At 33.1% G+C, this 17,843-nt stretch overlaps 1 protein-coding gene across 1 annotated transcript in view; it reads right to left on the reverse strand.

Moving 5' to 3' along the window:
* The window catches only part of ST8SIA4 (ST8 alpha-N-acetyl-neuraminide alpha-2,8-sialyltransferase 4), a 99,122-nt gene that overhangs the window by 50,648 nt on the left and 30,631 nt on the right, over positions 1-17,843 (reverse strand). The window contains 1 exon segment of the mRNA XM_063612831.1: positions 617-910. Within this exon segment, the coding sequence (XP_063468901.1) occupies positions 617-910 (294 nt within the window).

A 17,843-nucleotide genomic window follows, 5' to 3' on the forward strand; every position in this document is an offset into this window, starting at 1 on the left:
ACTTATATGTGTGCATGCGTGAATTTGGCCTTTTCGTCATTTGCCACTTTTAAGCAAGAGTTTATATTTTAATGCTTTTTTCTGAACTTGTGTTAATAAAAGGGAAATGTTGGCTTAATTCATTAAAAGAGCATCTGTGACTTTGAGGGGAAGCATTAAGGCATTTTATCGCAGCCAGCCTCCTTTCTCACTAGTAGGCCTCTTGGCTACAGATGGGACTTAATTGCTCCTTAAATATATCTAACATTTATGCTTACATAATATTGCCCACTAGCCATTCAGCACTTCTGTTGTAGTTTCCTTACCCAAAACTCATTAATTTTACTATGAATTCTTATTACTTTTTAGTGCAAAAATATAAAAATTAGTAGTTTGTTCATGAACAGACATAAATAAGTGCCAGGTTCAACAATTTGCTTTTTCAAAAAAGAGGGTGAGTTAAAATCATATCATACCTAAACAAACTTCAAGTTTGTAAATAGAGTAACCATTATAAAATAACGGAAACATATATCCATTTGGAGATTTTACTGAAGCTTATTCTTATCTAGGGAAAATGTTTAGTTATATGTGTTCCACTGTGCCAAGGACAAACTGGTCCTTTCCAGTCACTTACCCTCTGACAGCATGAATAAGTCTCAATGATGGATAGGCAGTTCGCACTTTCAGTTTATTCTTAAGGATTAATGCATTAACCCACTCCACGTGCTTCTCTCCTCCTTTGACCATGAAAGCAGGAATCCAAAGGACACTGTCATTCAGCATGGAAAGTCTATGCACAAATTTTTCTCTGTCACTCTCATTTCGAAAGCCTCCAAACGCTCTTTGTACAACTGATGGATTCATGGTAATAAAATCTGATTTAGTTCCCACATCTGCAGCAAACTCCACCACAGGAGCTAGATTACACCTGAAGAGGAAAAAATTAATGGGACAAATGAAAAAAAAAAAGAAATATTCACTGGTAAAATGGTGTTCATGAAAAGAAGAATGGGAAATGAGCATTCTTTTAACCATGTGAAAAGAAAACCAAAAGATCATCTACTTGGTAAGATTAAATTTTCAGTAAGTCTCTGCACGTGCAGGAATACTGCCTGCAATAAAAATATACACTCCCAGTACAGGGCTCAAAATGCCACTTACATGAATTCAACCTGTTGTCTAAGAGTACCCTTTGCTATTATCTCATAAAACCACACAATTTGAATTTGTAATCAGAGAATTTATGATGGTAAATTCACAAGTGTTCTTTGGCCATGCAGTAGTCAATTTAAACCACATGCTGCTCTACAAGTAAATAAAACACACTGGACTTGACATTCTAATCTGCACCACTTGTAAAGCTTAAGTCATTTCAACAACTTTGTAAATGTAAGGAAATAAAGTTGGCTTTACTTACACGCTGAGGTTAGGGGAAAAGTGCAATTCCTTATAGTGTTTTACACAAACATATTTACAATTGTTTTCTATAGGTATAAATGGGGAAGAAAAAATAAGAAAAGTGGAGATATCATATTTAATATGACTTTCTGGGGTTTTAAGTAATACAGAAAAGCTCTTACTATAAGATCAAATATCAGCCTTCCTGTTATTTTAGGCCATCCTCAAAATATCTGTTTTCCCTTTTCGGACGTATGCATCCCTGGGGAATGCATATGTAGGGAAAGAACAGAATATGTTGTACTGTTTTCTCCACTAGAGCCATAAGGTTTTGAAGAGCTTGGGACTGATGTTATTTATATAACCTGTTATTTATATTTATATAATCTAATATAACATTCTTATATTAGAAGAAAGCTTTGAAAAGCACCTTGAATTTGGCCTTTAACCAATTTCTGATGCTTCTTTGATCGGTCACATAGACCTTTTTATACTTGATTTTAAAAATAGCTTATTTGTTTTTTAAAAAAAACCCTATTTTTAACTTGCTTTTAAAAAGGTAGGTTTTAGTTGATAAAAGAAAAGTTAGATTTTGATAAACAAGAGTTTACTGTATTGGGAAAAAGTTGTTTGAATCGATTCAATCAAACCCTTCATGAAAATATGAAACTATTTTTAATACTTTTATCAGCCTTTCAAGGGAAGGGATTTTCTTTTTCTGCATTTTTGCATGTTTGGCTACATTATGAAAGTTCCTTACATTTCTCTTCCTTGTGTATTTTGTCACATTAATCGAATTATTAAACATTTTAATTAAAAAGTAAAGTATGTGTTCTGATACTAAAATTACTCTTATATATCATTCCTTATCTCTCTTAATTAATATATCTTGTTACTTCCTAGATCTCTGACAATATTTAGCTACAACAACAAATATATTTCTTCTCAAATTCTATGTTATTTAGGGTTAGCTACTGAGGGAAAAATATTAACACAATATTATTTAGAAAGTATAAATTAAAGATTATTATCTTTTCAATTTAGGTATCTTTAATTACACCCACTATATTATATGACAGAGTATGTATTTGTTTCTACTCATGATTCATACCACTAATTATGATTAGATATTATTCATTCTCATTATGGTAAGAATATTACAAACAGGACTACCTAGAAAAATATTTGCTGCATGTGAATACTTGTCAAAGTGAACACCTTCTTGTGGAACTCAAGGAAGATCAAGGACTTGATCATTTTAAAGTCCTAAAATGTGCTCTACAGAAATATTAAAAGTAATCTAAACTCCCAATGAAGCTAGTTATCACATGAATTTGGATACTATGGGGAAAAGTATATTCTGGACATCATTATTACTGACACTTCTTTAGGTAAAATAGGGAGAATATATGTAACATTACAGTTAACATGTTCCTGTCGGGGAAGTGGCTTCAGACATATTTTTCCACTACAACAAACCCTCAGTAATTTCTTTTTAGAGGATTCTGATTGCATTTATACTTTATTTTCACTATAATAGTAAAACTAGTAAAAACCAACCCAATTAAATAGAATAAAAATGATATATTCTGCTGAATTATCCCTTCAGGAAAAAAAATCACTCAATTACTGTATACTTTTTCTTGCCACATCTTTAAACATCCCACCCCCTATCCATATTTGCCAATACCCACTCTTGATTTTCTGGCCATGAATTTCTCAAGAGGTGGTAAGATGCTCATCAATTAAAGCTGAAGGCTGAAAGATAAATGCTTTCCACTTTGAAAGCAAAAGGAAGCTAACGGAATAAGAATATTTATGGAGAACAGGTTAATTTAGGAAACAAACCAACATTTGATTTAATTAATGAATGTTAAATGAGTATGGTGCTAACTAAAAGAGCAACTGGAGATCAAAGAGTAACAAGTCCACATGCAGAGTCTTGAGGATCCGAGCAGAGCCCAATCAGACTTTGTCAAGGATAGTAACTGAGGTAAAGAAAATAAGACAGAAGACCCTTCATAAAATACAACCCTTTGTGGATTTAGGAGTCCAGCTTGTTCATTTTCCTGGGGAAGAATACACATACATTTTCCCTGGAAAATAGAGTAATACAATGTCCACATGTTGCTGGTAAATTAACAACTCTGTGGTTGAGTCAGATTTTTAGTCATATAATTAGCTGAATGCCACACATTTAAAAGAAAACATTAAAAAAATCAAAAATAGCCAACGAGCTGTGTTGCACTCCAGCAATTCAGTAGACTTGTTGTGAGCATCCAAACATTACTAGCAGCAAAACTGCTGATTGAGCAGGATTATGAATATATTTGCCATCACAATTTTCATTTTTCTTTTAAAAAAATTCCTTAGAGGCTATAATATTCAAAATTAGCCAGAATGTGTTTCAAGCATTTATGAATAATACATGATACTCATGTTACTCTTAATCTCATAAAATAGAGGAGTAGCCAATTTTAAAATGATGGACTTTGGTGAGTCAAAATTGTTGAGTGCATATAAACATTTAATAGAGTCAAACAATATTATCTTTAGCCAAATTAAATTTTGGTGCCCATTTTATATTTGACATGTTGAAAACATATACACGGAATTAGCTGTATTAACAATACTCTTTATTTACTCTAAACTTCCCGGTTCTCAATTTATTTGTGTTTATTCTCCAATATTGATTAAACACCTACAGGAATGCAGCTAACTCCACTGTATTCTAAGCCTCTGAATTTTCTTCCATGATTTCACACTGCATATGATAGCTTCTCATCCCTATATGCAGAATTGAAGGTACTTTCATGTTAATTTAAAAGTTATATAAAATATTTATTTTAGAATTCATAGGGAATAAATGTTTATTTCATGTATGAGCACCTCAAGATTACAGAATTCCCTAGCAAAAAATCTCTCTTGGATTGGCCATTATTCTCTGCAGTTAAATGATAGTTCAACAATATATGCAACTAGGAGATCCCACTTGCATTTATTCAACAGGCATTTATTGAGCGTTTGTTTTGCAAACACTACTCTAGAAGCTTAGACTTTTTTTCTAGCTATTTAGTTATTTACGTTATTTAACAATGACATAAACTATCCAAAATATATTCTTGACAGATATTAGTAGTAGTATCAATAAGTTAATTCTCATTCATTTAGCAAAATATTTTTAAATTCTACAACGTGTTGTATGTGTCTGTGCCAGGTATAGAACTCATCATCCAAAACTGGAGTAAATATGGTGTAAAACATGGTGTTCTGTAATAATTGGAGGTTGTCACTTACATCCTTTTACACACAACAGATTAAATAAGAAGAAAACAATTCTAGGTGTATTATAGACCAAATTTTCCCCGCCTTTGTTAATATTCAGACAAATTCCAAATACATAATTATTTCATCCTTTTTCTTTTTTGGCCAATCCCACTGTGTTGCTTCCTGTGCTAACTGACATCTCTCAGCCAAAACATTATTACCCATGGAAACACCTTTGTCAATCCACCAAAAGAACCAATGTCTTATCTTTTCTGCCCCTAAAGGAAGCTTGTTGATCCTGTTTGCTCCCATCTTGTTTCTCAACTTGAGGAGCAAATGGAACAAAAAAATCTGTTAGCTATCTTTTCTTAGACTTCCTGGTTACTTTCTCAAAATTTCTAGGGAAAGTTGGCACATGCAACCTGCCAGTCTCTCTGACTTTCCTGTCATGAAGGTTGTGGGCTCCACATAGACCTGAAACCATTCATTTTGCTTTGAGGTAAAAAGTAGTATTAACTTCACTTTTAGATGAGAAACTAAGGTTAAAGTGGTTGAGAAACATGTCCAAGGGCATATAGTTTATAAAGGAAAAGCACCATCTAGTTTGGAATCATTCCAGGACTGGAGTTTTAACTGACACTATTATATATATATGATTTCATTCAGAAATATGATAAATGTCTATAAATTCATTCTTCACACAAACCTTCCTGTAGAAGAAAGAATGTTTTATCATTTAGCCCTAGCTTTTCATCTCAGATTCCTAAGACTCAGGTATGTTATTTAAGGCCATTCAGCCATGACCTTTCCCAAATTTTGAGCAGTTATTAAACAAAAGGTTTTAAACATCTAAAACATAAACATAATATCTATACCTCAGATCTCTTGATAGACAGGATTTCAAAATGTTACTAGAAAGTATTAAATAACTAATTCATAAGACTTTTTAAATATTAACCATAGGATTAAAATTGACTTTCATGTGGTATACCATAATGTAGTAAACAAAAAAAAGAAATAAAGTTGAAATATCACATTGAACGTTTGTATGTTCAGTATGCTGAATAGGCACACAAAATACACACATACACACACACATTTTATGCTTTTAACAATACTAATTGATGAAATTCTCAACTTGATAGAAATACAAACAACACACATCATGAAAATAATGAAATGACTAAACAGAAGAGGAAATTTTTCACAAACCCAGGTTCGTTAACATTACTGGCAAGGGTGGGAAGAACAGTGTCATAATTTCTAGAGAAATTCACAGAATGAAAATATAATCAAACTCCTCCTAGCAAACAAAGATCTGAATACCAGGAAATATGTTAGACCGTGTCATTCCGATACTTCTGTGAAAACAAAAATGGAATCATCGGTCAAATTTGCTATAACTGCACAAATATTATAGAATAGCTTAGATTTTGGAGGGGACAAAAAGGGGAAGCATGCCAAGGAAAAATATATTGTTTAATTTAAATAAAAATGTTAAATATATACTTCATATTTATCCAAATTTGGCTTAAGCTTTAAGAAATAAAAGATATTTAGCTTCATTTCTATTCTCAGCTATCTGATCATCAGTAACCATGTGGGCAATGGAGTTCACATCAGTCAAGTTACTTAACTTCTCTAAGCTTATAACTCTTTTTTTACTTCTTCCTTTATTGAAGTATAAGTGACAAATAAAAATATTTCAGAGATTCAAATTTTTCTATAAATCAGGCTAACACTGATGGGAACTGTACTGGGAAAATTAAATCAAACAAAATATTTGGAATGTCTCTCAAAATTCCTTGCCCTGGGTGGATAAAACATATTAGATTATGCTAATTCCTTTTACATGCTCTTTCCTTTTACAATCTCTTATGATAATAAATCTTTTGAAATGCACGCAGGTAAGTTAAAGGCATGTCAAATATCTCTCTGAGCAACAGTGTAAGGCAGCCCAAACTTTATTTATAACACATTTAGTAAGCCATTTTGGCTGAAATTTACTTTTGATCCCCTAGGAATTGAGACTTGAATGACTGATGGGGCCAGACTGCAAACATTTTAAATATTAGATGAAACAAATTTGACTCCATAGGCAGTGTGGAAACTTTAAAACTCATAGACATGGTCAATTGTACTTAAAAAGAGGAATATGACTCAAGTGTTCAGGAGAATAAGGCCTCCCAGTTAGAATTTCATAATAACATAATTCACATAAGAGGTAACAAAAATCTTTTATTATTGCTCTAAGAAGAATACTTAAGTTTTTAAAATATTTATTTCTTTATTTCTTTATTTATTTTGAGATGGAGTCTCGCACTGTCGCCCTGGCTGGAGTGCAGTGGCGTGATATTGGCTCACTGCAACCTCTGCCTCCTGGGTTCAATTGATTCTCTTGCCTCAGCCTCCTAAGTAGCTGGGATTACAGGCACCCACCACCACGCCCAGCTATTTTTTTTTTTTTTTTTGTATTTTTAGTAGAGATGGGGTTTCACTATGTTTGTCATGCTCGTCTTAAACTCTTGTCTTCAGGTGATCCACCCGCCTCTGCCTCCCAAGTAGCTGGGATTACAGGCATGAGCCACCGTGCCCGGCCGAATACCTTTTATTGAACGTTTGTGATGTGCCAGGGAGCATTCTCTGTGCTTTGTATGTAATATATGTGATTCTCACAATAAGCCAATGAGACAGTCACTATTGCAGTTTTCCAATGATGAGGAAACTCAGTTGCAAGAAATTTGTCCAAGATTACATAGTTTATAAGTAGTAGAGGCAGATTTTAAGCTCATGCTCTTAAGTATGGTGTACCACTTAATCCCTAAGAATGGAAAGGAAGCAAAAAATAAATACAAAGAACTTAGTCACAAGTTCAGTTGCATATGTGAAGGTGATACGGCTGTGACTTCTATCACCTTGTTGAACCTCATGTTTGGTCTGAAAGTCTGATTGGCTAAAGTGAAGGTTTCATCTTTTCTCAGTCTTCTGTAAATCCTCCTCCCCAAAGGTAGGGTCTTGGGTGGATAATCCCAGCATGCAGAAAGTCACTCCCAGGCAGGAATATACAGAAGATTGTGCTCCTCTGAAAAGCCACCAAATAAAACAGACAAGGAAAGAATGTGAAGGAAAATAAAAGGTTGATTCTGTGATTTCCTACTATGGAAGTGTGGGAAAAAGTTTAGGTAATTAATAGTAGATGCACACACACTAAACGAGGGAGGGAAGAAGGAAGCAAGGAAGAAGAAAAATGACCCACTTCTGAGATGCCATTTAAAAGTACAGAACTAAAATTCAGAACACATGAATTCAAATCAAGACTCTTTACAATAAAACCAGTGGCCTATATTCTCTTTCCTAAAATAAAAAGTTGTTCTAGGTGAAAATGAGAAGTAAAATCTACTCATTGAGTTTAATTTTAAAATAAATACATTGAAATGTATAAATTGTTATCTTCTTTCTCTTCAAGAGATTTATATCATGTAAGAAATGTACCCAGTATGAACAACTACACATAAACAAATGTTATTGCTGAAATAAAAAAATCATCTTTAGCATTGGAACTCAAGTCTTGAAATAAATAATAAGAGGATACTGAAAGCGTTATCTCAAAATATTATGAGGTCACTAAAATGCTATTAGTATCTTTAATTTATTTAAATGTAATATAAAATACAGTCATCTTCTCTGATATAAAACAATGCATTAAAATAAGACCTAAAATTAGAGAGTTATCCCAGGACTTCAGCTACGGACAAGCCGTAAGAACAGCTCTGTCTTACACTGTCTTTGTTAACTTCAGCATATCAACAGAAAAGAATATGTAAAATCAGGAAAGGTGCTTTTACTCAGAGTGCTTCCTGGTGAATCCACATTTTAAATCAAACTAAAACTTCACATTTATCAGCTTTCTCCTTGGAGACTTGAAGGTATGACTACTTACAACTTAGCACTTGTTTTTTCAAGAAAGGATAAAAAAATAGAGCACAGCGTAAAAGGAACCAAAAAAATGAATAAATTAAAATGATAAGAGATCACAAAGACAACAATTTGTAAATACTTTCATCAATTAAAAAGAAAGTCTAACAGCATCTGGTTGTCAATACATAGTTGCTTGTAATAAGCAATATGGAGGGTAAAGCATTAACTGCTGTTCTTTATCTGGGACTTCACAATATATTTATAAAAGCCAACAGCAAATTCTGAAATGGCAACAACCTTCAGGTTCTACTAATGTGGGGAGCTATCTTGTCTCGTTCATTACTTATTCCCACTGCCAAAGTATCTCATAGTAGGTGTTCAGTAATCATTTTGCAAAGTTCTCTCATTTATTAATTTCAGTACAAAGCACATAGCAATATCCGTGAGACATAACATACACATAACCGAATACTATATTTTCAAAATTGTATCCCACAAAACAACCAATTATTATAATGTTTGTTATTTAATTTGACTTCTTGTGACATTTGCATGGTGTTTCTTTAATTTCAGTGAAGTCTATTTCCTTTGTTTCTGTTCTTATCTTGTCCATACCCAACTCCCAGAAACCAACTCTGGTTTAACTTGGAAAAAATGATTTATTGGAAAGCTGGCTGGACCACAGAAATCACTAAAAAGATCATAATCCCCAAACAATGGGTTATGATCCTGTCAGGGATACCTCAGCATTTCTCACTATCAGGGAACTCTGAACTTCCAGTATACCCAGTTTTCTTACCCCACATTTCACTAGCCAAAGTCATAATTAGGAAAATGTGGTTAAACTAGTTTTGACCACATTTCTGTCCCCTTGCTGCTAGGCAGAGAGAAATGAAAATATTGCTCAAGTTTTGCTTTTCTAGTGGACAACAGGGCCCCTTTCTACATTTTTACAGATTATCCTTAAATAACAAGAAATTGTCAGATACTGAATAGTTTTAAAAAAGGCAAAAAATAGTCCAATTGATCACTCCTTATTATTAATTTTTCCTTGTTGGCATTTTCTAGATTTTTGTTACTAGCCATATGCTCTCTCAATTCACACCTCACCTCTCGGAGGAGATCAACTACCCCAACTCTTCAGTTAGCATGGTTAAGGAAATCTTTATCTTCAACTCTAACTCCTACCTGAGTTTCAATCAGTTACTGAACTCCTCAGTTACTATCCCAATGATATTTCAAATCAGCATGTTCAAATTGAAAACCATTACCTGTAGTGTTCTCTTCTCTCTTCCATAAACTTCATGTTTTTTTCTTTATTGTCTAATACTATGTCACTATTACTTCTACTGTCACCCAAATACAAGCATCTCAAAGACTTGTTACACTTTTCTCCCTATTGTATTCCTCATATGTTCTTGGTCATCAAATTCTGCCTCATATATACTCTTCTTACCACCCAAATATGACCCTTCCTATTTACTCTTCTTGCCACTGCCCAATTTTAGTTATACCTTGCTTAGATTTTTGTTATAATTTAAATGGTCTTACAATCTTTAGTCTCATACTCCTCCAATCATCCATGCACGTTTACTAATTATGAGAATTCTGTTTGATGAGACTTCCAGTGAATGAAATTTAAATGTAGTGTTCTGGAATCTCAGTCTGCTTTAGAAAGCATAAGCTTGTCCCTTAAGTTTGAGGACACGTGGGCATGGCCAATAGTAATTCTCAGTGCCTTCAGAATTAAGAACCAAACCTTAGATTATGTCATCTTAACACTGGTTTTACTAAGTGCTGTCTTGTATTCATTGACACAATGTTAACATAGTGTCTGTTTGTCTCTCAATGAATTTATCACACTGTGGATTAATTACATAGTTATGTTAGTTTCTTCTACCAGACTATGGATTCCTTAGACATATCTATATTCTCTTTATGTTTCCAGGGCCAATCAGTCAAAGCCCAAAATATAGGAGAAATACGATGTGTAAAATATTTGCCAAAATGAATGGAAATATTTGAAGTTAAAAGTGCTATATCTTGATTAACTGTTTAATTTAATGTTCACATTTTTCCATCACATATAACACACATATTTTCTTTCAAAGAGTAAACTGAAAGATGTTTGTATAAGTAAAAATAATGACTATGTGAAAAATTTTTTCAATGAAATGTTACAAAGACATCTTTGTTTTTATTTTAACACTTGTAAAGGGCTTCAAGAATGCCAGGACCTCTTCTAAATTTCATTCACACACACACACACACACACACACACACACACACACACACACAATAAATATATATATATATGTTTACACACACATATATATATAAAGTTAACATTTAAGCCTCACAACAACACAATGAAGTAGTACTGCAATTATATATACTCTACAGATTAGTAAACTGAAGCACAAACACAGAGGATGGGTGACCAGCCCAAGGTCATTGGTTTGTAAGTGCTAGAGCTGGGGTTCAAAACCAAGCAATCTACATCTGATTCTACACTCAAACTTTTTTTAACACCTGGGCCAAATAAACATATACATAGATGTGAAAAATACATCATTAAAATTCATGAGCATTGTTAGGAACTTGCTGTTACACTACATGACTTGTCAAGGTAATTTAAATATGCCATATTAATTTCACCATTTTTCACAGACCATTAAGAATTAGCATGTGATTGTTGTCCTTTTTTTCACAAAAGTGAATGTGGATGTATTTATGGTAGTCGACTAATATATATTTGAATCATAAATATGTTTCTTAAAATTGCACATAGAATCAATACTAGGTATACCCTCAAAATTCTGCCTTTGTAATTAAAAAGAGGTGTAGTTTTAATTTGCCTGAAGGAATGCAGGGAAAAAATATGAGTTGTTGAAAAATTCCCTGTGTATTGCAAAATAAAGTTTTGAGTAAAAGTTTGTAATTGGGATATTTAAAATTAGGGATTGGGGTACCAAGTGAGAATTCTCAAGATGTATGTATTATGACACATTCTTGCCAAAATCCTCAGGGAAACTGACTACTCCATTGGTCTGTGGTTGCTGAGCAGTTACTACTGTTTAACAGAAGAAAGAACTGATTCAGCATAGTACTTAAGTCCTTAAAAATTATGTTGTACACTAAAAAGACGGAAACAACATTTATTATGGCAGATACTGTAATCACCCAGGATAGAAAACTAAGGTAGAAAAACTGTAATTGTTCCCTTTGCAACTCATGCTGTTAATAAGGTATGTACAATGGGTACATTAGAGGGATTGTAGGAAAAATAGCTAACTATTAGCGATTATACCATCAAATTGCCACAGAAATGTCTCTTTGAAATTTAACTTTTTTGTTTAAATAAACAAACTTAATACCATATTCACTTGTCATTCTTAGAAATATCTTTTTGAAAGTATAACCCAAGGGTGAAAATGATTTTTAACTTAGTATATATTATTTATTCAATACTGAGTCCCAGAAAGACAGTTGGTTTGATGCTCAAAAGTTGTAGGCATTCTAATACCAATCAAGCATTGGGAAAAATATCATGAGTGTATAAAAATGAATGTTTCAATTTCTGATATCATAAGTAGGCCAAGGCAATTTCACATTTATTACACCATAGTTATTCTAAGGAGATCATTCTCAAGCTCTATTTTAACAGATTCATACTTTGACTTAGCTGTAATGCCTGATCCCCATAATGTTCTTATCCTCTGTATCTGATTCATTACAAAGCCCTAAAAATTCCTCTCAGAATTTCCCCTGAATATATTTCCTCTTGTATGTTCTTACTGATACATTCTCAGCTGAGGCACCACCATGCTTCTTTGAACTAGTATTGTAATGATGTCCTTATTATTTTTCAAACAATTAACTAGACTCATTGGTAGATCATGAATTAATTGTGTGCTCATTGATAATTGATTTTGAAAGAATAAAAAAGGATAGAGTGGATTATAACAGAAAATGACAGTGTTCCTTGAACATAATTTTAAGAAAATTTGTTGAAGACTTCCATATTTGTGTGCATTTGTAGTAGCCGGGGAAATAATACAAGGAGTAAATCATGATATAAAATTTATTCTATTACTAATCATCTTTGTGAAAAGATATTAAAAGACTCTGCTCTAACTAGTTGCTTGCCACATGGACAGTCAACTTTATCAATTCTGTTTCAGAGATGGTGTTTTGTTGTTTAAAATGTACATTTAATCATGTTATGAACCTAACCAAACATCTTCAGTAGTTTCAGTCAAGATTCCTAATTGGGTCTTTCATAATTATTCCCTCCCCTACCCAGAATTTTTGCTTTAGACATCCTATTGCCTATCTTAGATTCAAATATTATCAGACTACCTATGTCTTTGTTTATCTGTATTCCTTTATTTATGCTGATGTCTCTACTAGAAACTGCTTCTCTCCTTAAGACACCCTAGCCCTAAGCCTGAAAAAGTCATATTTCTTCTTAAAAATCAACGATTAATATCCATTTCAATGCTTTATATAATTTCCCAGGCAAAATTGATTGTTTCCACTGCTCTGGTGTAAAAAGTACTTACTCTTATCTGTATTCTACTATATATTAAACTCTGGCATATTTTGTTACTTATATAGGGATTGACATCTTTAATAAGTTAGTAAAGCTACACATAATAATAATGAGAGCTTATGTCCTCCCTTTGCCTCATTATCAGTGCCTAGTTCTGTGAGCACCTTTAATAAAGCAAGTTGGACATTGTTAGTGTATCAATTTTTTTCCTTCATTAGAGTGTGATCACCTCAAAAGTTGAAACTTGCTCTTTATATTTGTATCTGAACTTTCTGATAAAGCACTGAATGAAGAAGTGAAGAACAATTATAAGAAAGATGAAAGTTATAATTACACATAACTTGAAACAATAGGCACTGACAAGTGTATTTGTGTTTGGCTTTGGAGCACATTTTTTTACCTATGTCTTATTTACAGATAAATATGATAGTTGAAAAATAGCAAGTACTTTAAACCAAAAACTGTAGCCATATTTTGAAAATCTATAGAAGGATAGATCTACTGACCATTTGCTAATGTCCATTTCATGTCAAAGAGGGATAATAACAATAACATTTCACATTAATATGAATCACACCATCGACACTAGGTGTTATCATCTTACTTTCTGCTATGATCTGAATCTTATCACTTTTTTCCTCCTCTAATATCTTCTTCATTTAGGGTGCCTTCTCTTTCACATATTTTATTTATCTGTTTATTATTATGGTCTTTCCAAATGCGAATATGCTCATGTTTCTATACTTCTCAGTATGTTTCTTTTCTGTTTATAATAACAACAAAACTCAAACAAACAAAAAAAAAGCAAACCAACATACTAACAAACTCCAAGTGTCCCTTTTGGACTATAAGATACCATGCAAATTCTTAACATGAGGTCATGATCCTTCATCATTTAAATTCAGCATATCTTGGCTTTTCCCCTTGAATGTTCTTTATTACGAACCTAACAATAGGGTGGTCTCAAATTCTGTCTTATCTTTTTATTATTATTATTATACTTTAAGTTCTAGGGTACATGTGCACAACGTGCAGGTTTGTTACATAGGTATACATGTGCCATGTTGGTGTGCTGCACCCATTAACTCATCATTTATATTAGGTATATCTCCTAATGCTATCTCTCCCACCTTCCCCCACCCCACGACAGGCCCCGGTGTGTGATGTTCCCCACCCCGCGTCCAAGTGATCTCATTGTTCAATTCCCACCTATGAGTGAGAACATGTGGTGTTTGGTTTTCTGTCCTTGTGATAGTTTGCTGAGAATGATGGTTTCCAGCTTCATCCATGTCCCTACAAAGGACAGGAACTCATCCTTTTTTATGGCTGCATAGTATTCCATGGTGTACATGTGCCACATTTTCTTAATCCAGTCTATCATTGATGGACATTTGGGTTGGTTCCAAGTCTTTGCTATTGTGAATAGTCTTATCTTAAGATCATGGAAAGTATTTGTCTGTGTGCTTACTGGTCCCATTGCCTCAGATTCCTCTTCTTCACATGTTGAATAATCATTCAGGTGTACAATGATTCAGTTTAATTTGTAAGGCTTTGGAAGACACCATTAACTTGATTTTTGCAAAAGCTATTATCAGTTTACATTTCCAAATGCATTTTACGAGTGTGCCAACATCAATGTAACTTTTCACTGACTAGTAAACATTTTAAAAATCTTTGTTAGACTGATGGATGAAAAATTGTTTACAATCTTTGTGTTAGAAAATGGGTGAAAACGTTTAAAACGTTTTAAAATTTTAGATAGTTTATTGTCATCATTTCCATTTTTTAAAAGTTTTACTTGTAGATAAAATAATTTCTGTGTGAGGAGTGACATTAGAAATAAAGAGCTGTACCTCTCATCACAATTTGTATTTCATGTTTCATGTGTAGTTTTAAGTTAAATTTTAAACATCATAATTAGGACAACATATAAATCATATTTCTACATATAACATAAATTTTGCATTTAAAATCAATAAACAAATATCACAATTTAATTAGTTTTATACAAATTATAAAATTTCATAGATCAAAAACATGAATAAGGTATTAAGCAAAAGTACTGGAGAAAATGTGTGTAGCAAATATTAGATAAGCAATGTTACTATTCCTAAACTATAAGTAGTTATTCGTTTTAGTAGTAATTTTTAAAAAATCGTTCTAGTGTCCTAGACTTGGCTGTCTATCATGACCTTAGTTGTTTGCTATTTTCTGTTTGAGTTAAGGAAATACATATCCTCTGTGAGAGGAGAAGGATAAAGTCTTAAGGCCATTCATTGTGAACATGTAGAAAAATATTTTTTTTCTGTTCCAGAAAAGTCTATTTTGTTATAAAAGAGTTAGCATTCAAAGAAGGTCATGAAGGTGATTTAAAGCTTGCTGTAAATTATCCACCAGTGGAGAATAAAAAATTGACTGAGTTATAAAAGTGCATTGTACCAGCCAGTCAATTCCTCCATCCTTTTTCTTTGGGAAAAATATCACTCCTACTTTTAGGAATATAGATCATCATTAAATAATGTATCTTTACCATATTACTTTAGTTTCCTGAAGACACATATATCTTCACTACATTTATATCTAATTTTACATACTCAGATTTTGTAGACACTCCTATCTGAGTGATATTGCTTTGTTTTTTACATCACATTGTCTAATATATTATTGAGTGTCAGTTTTATCCAGTTCTTGAGTGTCAACTTTACATATGTTTGATAAATTTGGGGAAAGTTCCTCTTCTTATTCATATCAGACAATAATAATTTGCATCTCTAGTCAACAGGCTTCCCTTTTAGCCATGGCTGTTAGAAAATGCAGTGCCAATCTTAACTTTTACCTATGACAATGAACTCAAACAAGATGTCCTTTAGCATCACTCATTATGAGTTTCATTTTACAATTTGTGCTTTTCTTTACTATGTTCTCATCTGATAAGTGAGAATATCACTCTGCTGTTAATAGGCCTATTACCATTGACCTCACTGAACAGTGAAAACAGTGATGGTTGTCTAATATTACATTTATAGTAATTAATAGGAACCCAGGTTTTCTGATCCCTAATCTTTAGAACATCTCACTGTATCACTCTTCATAGTTCTGTATTTTCTTGTAAAGGTTTAAATTCTCTTTACATATGACTTCTCTTATGTACTAATTTTGGAATTCAGGGTGTTAAAAATTCTGACAGCAGATACATGAATACAAACCAAAATTTTCTCAACTCCTACATTAATTTTCTCATTCATTTATCCATTCAATAAATAAATTCTATATACCTCAATGTATCAGGTTTTTCTTGGAAGTTATATTCTTTTTTAAAAAAATCTTATTCACTATTATTTTTTGTTTATAATTGACACATAATAATCCTATATATTTATGGGGTACAGCATGTATAGATTATATAATAATCAAATCAAGGTAATTACCATATTCATCACTTTAAACATTTCTTTCATTTCTTTCTGGTGATAACAATGAAAATTTTTTTCTTGTGCCAATCTTGAAATATACAATACATTGTAACTTTCTACAGTCATCCTATTGTGTCACGGACTCCAGAATTTATCCTTTTTGTCTGATAGGATTTAGCTGCATCCCAACCCAAATCTCATCTTGAATTGTAGTTCTCATAACCCTCAAGTGTCATGAGAGGGACCAGATAGAGATAATTGATTCATGGAGGGAGTTTCCTCCATCCTGTTCTTGTGATAGTGACTTCTCAAGAGATCTGATGGTTTCATAAGGGGCTTCCCCTTTGCTGGGCACTCATTCTCTTTCCTGCCACCCTGTGAAGAGGTGCTTTCCACCATTATTGTAAGTTTCCTGAGGCCTACCCAGCCATATGGAATTGTGAGTCAAGCCTCTTTTCTTTATAAATTACCCAGTCTTGGATATTTATTTATTAGCAATGTGAGAATGGACTAAACTGTCTAACTGTAATTTTGTACCTGTTGACCAACCTCAGTGTACCAATCTTGGTGCTAGGTCCTAAAGATATGGGCTAAAAAAAAAATCAGACGTAGTGGGAGCTCCAGCGTGCCTAGGGCAGATTCTTTAGGCCAGCACGTCTCAAGCCTTAATGCACATAAGAATCACCTGGACACTGTAATCAAATGAACATTCTGACTCAGCAGACCAGGTGCAAGTTCTGACATTCTGTAGTTCTAATAAGCTTCCAGGTGATAATGCTGGTCATCTAAGACCACACTTTGAGTAGCAAGGATTTACTTACATAAATACGTACACATTTAAGTGGCCCTCTTAATTGATACCTTATTGCCGTTTTTGATTTATAAGGAAAACAATATGCACCAAGAGGAAATTAGGAGGAAAGCAGTCAAGGAGAGAAAAAGCTGCAGGTCAGGGACTGAAGATGTTGGTTAAGAAGTTAAAAAGGAGTAAATAGAAGATAGTGATTTAAGCTAGAGGGAAGATGAGGAGAAGGTAGAATGGAGTAAAGGTAAGTAGAAAGAAATAAGTAAATAAACAAACTTAAGTTAGAAATTCCAACTAATTAGCCAAAAGTGACAAAAGAAAGTGTTTTATAGCTCTTAGTTGATTTCTGACTCACTATCTCTAGAAGACTCACTATCTCTAGTATCTTTGTTTAAACAAAGTAAGCAGTGGTATTTGACGGTTAAAGAATATTAGGTGCCAATTGGAATTGTTAATCATTGCCTCCCTCAGAGTCCGCCATATAACACCAAAGACAGTGCAGGGC

The sequence above is a fragment of the Symphalangus syndactylus genome, chromosome 11 (assembly GCF_028878055.3).
Source record: "Symphalangus syndactylus isolate Jambi chromosome 11, NHGRI_mSymSyn1-v2.1_pri, whole genome shotgun sequence".
NCBI lineage: Eukaryota > Metazoa > Chordata > Mammalia > Primates > Hylobatidae > Symphalangus > Symphalangus syndactylus.